The 4774-nt window shown below is 24.3% G+C and overlaps 1 protein-coding gene across 1 annotated transcript in view; it reads left to right on the top strand.

Moving 5' to 3' along the window:
• The first annotated feature begins 3854 nt into the window (after nucleotides 1-3854).
• The window catches only part of LOC108691361 (myb-like protein X), a 4374-nt gene continuing 3454 nt past the window's right edge, over nucleotides 3855-4774 (top strand). The window contains exon 1 of the mRNA XM_018199107.1: nucleotides 3855-4026. Within this exon, the coding sequence (XP_018054596.1) occupies nucleotides 3964-4026 (63 nt within the window). The 5' untranslated portion in view covers nucleotides 3855-3963. The remainder of the gene's footprint in view (nucleotides 4027-4774) is intronic.

Below are 4774 nucleotides of genomic sequence, written 5' to 3'. Positions count from 1 at the left end.
TTATACATAATATACATAATATATGTATACATAATACATAATATATGTATACTTGTATGAGCATGTATAATAAAAATAATTAGAAAGACTTATATTATCCAATGAAAAAATATTTATAATCATAATTATAATTTTCTTATATCTATTTCTCCTTTCTATTATGATTTTCTTTTAATATATATACATAAAAAGGTATTTTTTATTAAAGGGAGTAATAGAAATTTATATTTCAAGATTTCTTTTTACACCTGGAACGCTTAGAGATAGTTTCGCGACTATTTTAAAAATAGCGAATTCGATTGAACGCAATAGCGCATATTAAAGCTGTTATACACTTATGTCTGTATTCGTAGTCAGACTTTATATTTAAGGCTTCTTTAAATTCGTCTTTAGATGCTCAGTAAAATAATAAAATAATTCGTACAGTATCTGAAGACAAATTTAAGGAATCCTTAAATAAAGGTCTGATTATAAAAATTGAAATATCTGTGTAAATAAAAATAAATATCTGTGTAAATGGTTAACCTATGTAAAAATAAAATACAAATATTTTGAATCAAAATACAGATTTTATTTAACAAGTATAATATAATGTATTCAATATGTATTCAAAATTTCATGATTTAATTCGTTTTTATATATTTATATTGAATATATTTTTTCATCAATTTGTGTATGATGGCTTTTAAGTGCATCTAATCGAACTTGTTATGAAATTATTTAAATATATATCAACAGAGCTATATAATACTTTAGCATATCCGTTAATTCTTATTTTTTCATTTCGAAGAGATCAAAGTAGGGTACAATAATTCTTGATTTTAAAATTAACAAGATTAACAGAATATACATATATCTCCTTCTTTATAGTAATAAATTTCACTGGCTTCATCTTCACTTGTATGAGAAAAAGAAAACTTGAATTAAAATATATATCCTTCCTCTAAATTTTTTGCTTGTTTCATCCTTTTTTGTTCTTTTGTAACCTAATATCTATTCTACAGCTTGTAATTGTTTGATTATACCAGTAAAAGTAGGTTATCAGATATTTGTTTTACTATATATACAATAAAATATTTAAATAAATCATTTTTGCTACAATATAAAGCATTTTTTTGCTCATTTGTTTTTTCTTGATCGATTTTTAAAAGATTTTTTGGATTTTTCTACAATGATATATAAGATGCGTACATATATATTTACTAGAATAGAAAGAATATATAAACGAATTAATAATAATTTATTATTAAAGCGTATTACAAGAATGTATAACAATTAATATTTAGAATATACTCACTTGTCCTTTTCTTGTTTCTATTGCAGATTTCTATTTCTGCCAAAACAAAGAATCAGTTTTGAGTTGATCTTAATTTTAATCTTAATTTTAATATGTAATTATATATTTACATCTACAAACAATTGTTATGTTACACACTTATAGGTGTAAGTCTAATGAATCACGCACCAATTCTGCAAAAACAATTTTCTTAAAGTATAAATCATATCTCTGTCTCGTGGCTAATAAATCAACAATGCAAACTAAAATCATACTAAAGTAACTCCCTATTAGTGTATCTTTGTATTTAAATAAAAGTCATGAAGAAAATTAATACAAATATAAACAAAAAAAAGTATTTTAATTTAATTAAATTATTAATGTATATGATATCAAAGATAATATTTTTAACTCTAATTTCTATTTTTTAACTATTAAAGTATAGTAATTTTTTTTAAATAGAGAAAACGTGAATCCACAAAATTTTAAGTTTATCCTTATAATGTGCCCTATATTGGAGTGGAGAGCATTGTCTTATAATTAAGATGTATGCACATTAAAATTGTAAATATAATTAAAATAATGATTTATACAATATTAACTTAAATAATTAGCATACATCTATTATCCATTTTACTAACTATAATATATGTTAAAATGAATGAAATGTAGATATATAGGCACATTAATATACATTCCATACAGCACAGAAGATTGAAGCAATATTGCTGCAATGTTGCAATATTGCAGATTGCAATGTAACATTGCAGAGATGTAAATTAATAACATGCCTGCAAAATTCCAGTAATATGCCTGCAATATTCCAGAAATGTTGAAAACTATAATTTTTTAATTGTTACAATAATAATATAAAAATATAATTTTTTTTTTATATTTATGTAGTTCTTTTAGTTTAACAGCCGTTTTTATGATATAATAATTAATCCATTTTTATATTTAAATAAAAAATTTATTAATCTATTATTCGACGACCATTTCATTAGCTAAATTTTATATTTATTTTAAATATGAAATCAAAAGATTTTGTATAATATCGAATTTGGATACAATTAATGTATCATTATCGGATAAGTAATTAAGCTGCTAAAAACGATTTATCGAAATATTAATTATGTGATCGATGATGTATTTGTATGCCTGATGTGAACGCAAGAATAAACCAGCGTCGGATCTTTATTGATAAATTTCACCGTCATTTTTTAATTGATTTCAATTGATTCGGAGTGGCTCCGAAGTAAAAAAAATCACTGCGATTAATTTAATCCATGATTAACTTACCAAGCGATTGTATTATTATATTAATATGGATAATATTTGTGATTTGTTCGGGGCACATACATGCTTTATCCGAATAAATTTATCCTTCAAAATTAATACTACATTTATTGGAATATTTTATGGTTTTATCATAAAAAAATTGCTTTATAGAAAGCACATAAAAACTAGAAATGCGATTTGTAAAAAAATTAAAGTTAGTAAAATATATGTACAGAAAATAGTTTTTATTTTAGAGTCTTCGTAAGAAATTTATTCAAATACATTATATTACAATATTACTGGAATATTTCGTTGCAATATAACAAAAAGCGAACATCTTAACATTGTTGGAATCTTGTAGCAATGATTCAGCAATGTTTCGCAACTACCATGCAATATTGCAATATTTCAGTGAAATTATTCTGTAATGTTTCTGCAATCTTTTTGTGCTGTATAGAATATATTAAAAATATTTTCATAAAATATTAATATTTTCAGATTAAAACAATAAGAAAAAAAAATTAAAAATCAATATTGATTTCAAGCAGACAAAATTAAAGCAAACAATATATATTTAATAATTAATTCAGTGAAGTTTGCTTAAAAGACACACCAATCAATTATTATACTTTATATATTCCAGATGCATTCGCTTAATAGCACTTGTAAATATCATCTGCTCTTTTTTTTATATTTGATGAACAATAAAAATAGAATGATGCGAACGTGTAAAGCGAATGAATCTTTTATCTTTCATTTTCTTTCTCGCTTCATCATGCACCTGCATCTCAGTGAGAAATAAAGTTGATATCGAATCGATATCGATTCGACATCAAAATCATCAAATTGACGTCGATTCGATTTCACTATCATTACTCACTATATTTGGGTGATCTATAGGTCGATTATGTTATCTTGAAATGAGATGAAAATTACAAAAGTGAACAAATTCACTAGAATATTCATAATTTAATTCGTCAATACCTAGTAATCACTTTTGTAATTTTCACCTTATTTCAAAACACACAATCGAGCCCCTGAGATAGTAATACGAGGTTATATAAGAATATAAATATGTGAAATATATGAAAAAAAGTTTATGAATGGAGAAAAATAAAATCATCCTGTATAGAATAGAGAGTATATCGAACAGAGAAAATAGAAGATCGCTCAAGAGGTGCAGCTACAATAAGAAACAATCTACGTATAGTGTAAGGAGTGTAAGGAGTGTACATACTTTCATGCATGCTCCAGGAAAAAGGTGTACACCGCAAACAGTGGCAATGGTTGTGATCACCTGCAAGTGCAATCTTTGTACATCTGATAGATTTTACCGATGGCGGTGATGGCACGCAAAAGTAACGAGAGTGACATTACAATCGTCTCGGTATGACAAACAATTGCGGAAAATGGAGGATGACGTCGATATTTATGCGGATTTATCGAATTTCAATTTGACTCCCGAAAAAAAAGTGAGAATTACTAACGATAGTACTAATTTTGGTTAGCGTAATTTCATTGTTGCACGACTTGTATTGCACTTGCCTATAAAGATAAACAACCTCTGATTTTACAAAGATATAAACTTTATAAAGAATAAGTGTACAGTGATTTACCCTCATTAAAGAATAAAATTGTGTCTCTCTCTAATTTTAACATGATAGATAATATAATGTGCAAATATAAATGTCAATATAACCTATAAAATATTTCCCGCGCGCGCCATAAAATTATATCTTTATGTTTTGCTGTTTTACACTTTTTGATTAAATTTTAAGTTTAACGTCCGTATTATAATCAGTTATATTTATTAACTAGATTATTTAGTAAATATCTCTTACATGACGAAAATTTTATTATATTAATGTGTTTGTTATTCTTATTAAAATGAATATTTTAAAATAATGTTTTTATATCGTTTTATATTACAAACATAAAATATGAAAATTTAAATACAGCAAGATATATTAAAAATACTGCTTGTATTTATATTTAAACTTATATAGGGTATTATTTTTTATCAAATTAAGATAACCTTTAATACATAACATATGTCATATTAACGTTGCGATTGATATAATGATATAAAATAAATTTAATAATAATATATAATAAATTTATGTCATTTGGAACAATTCTTTCATAAACTTATAAAAATAATCCAAAAATCTTTGGAATATGTAATTATTATAAAATTATTATAAAATACGTTGAGTTCAT

Source organism: Atta colombica, unplaced genomic scaffold (assembly GCF_001594045.1).
Source record: "Atta colombica isolate Treedump-2 unplaced genomic scaffold, Acol1.0 scaffold1, whole genome shotgun sequence".
NCBI lineage: Eukaryota > Metazoa > Arthropoda > Insecta > Hymenoptera > Formicidae > Atta > Atta colombica.
The sequence above is the reverse complement of the archived record's forward strand: the minus strand, read 5'-3'. Positions and strand labels throughout refer to the sequence as shown.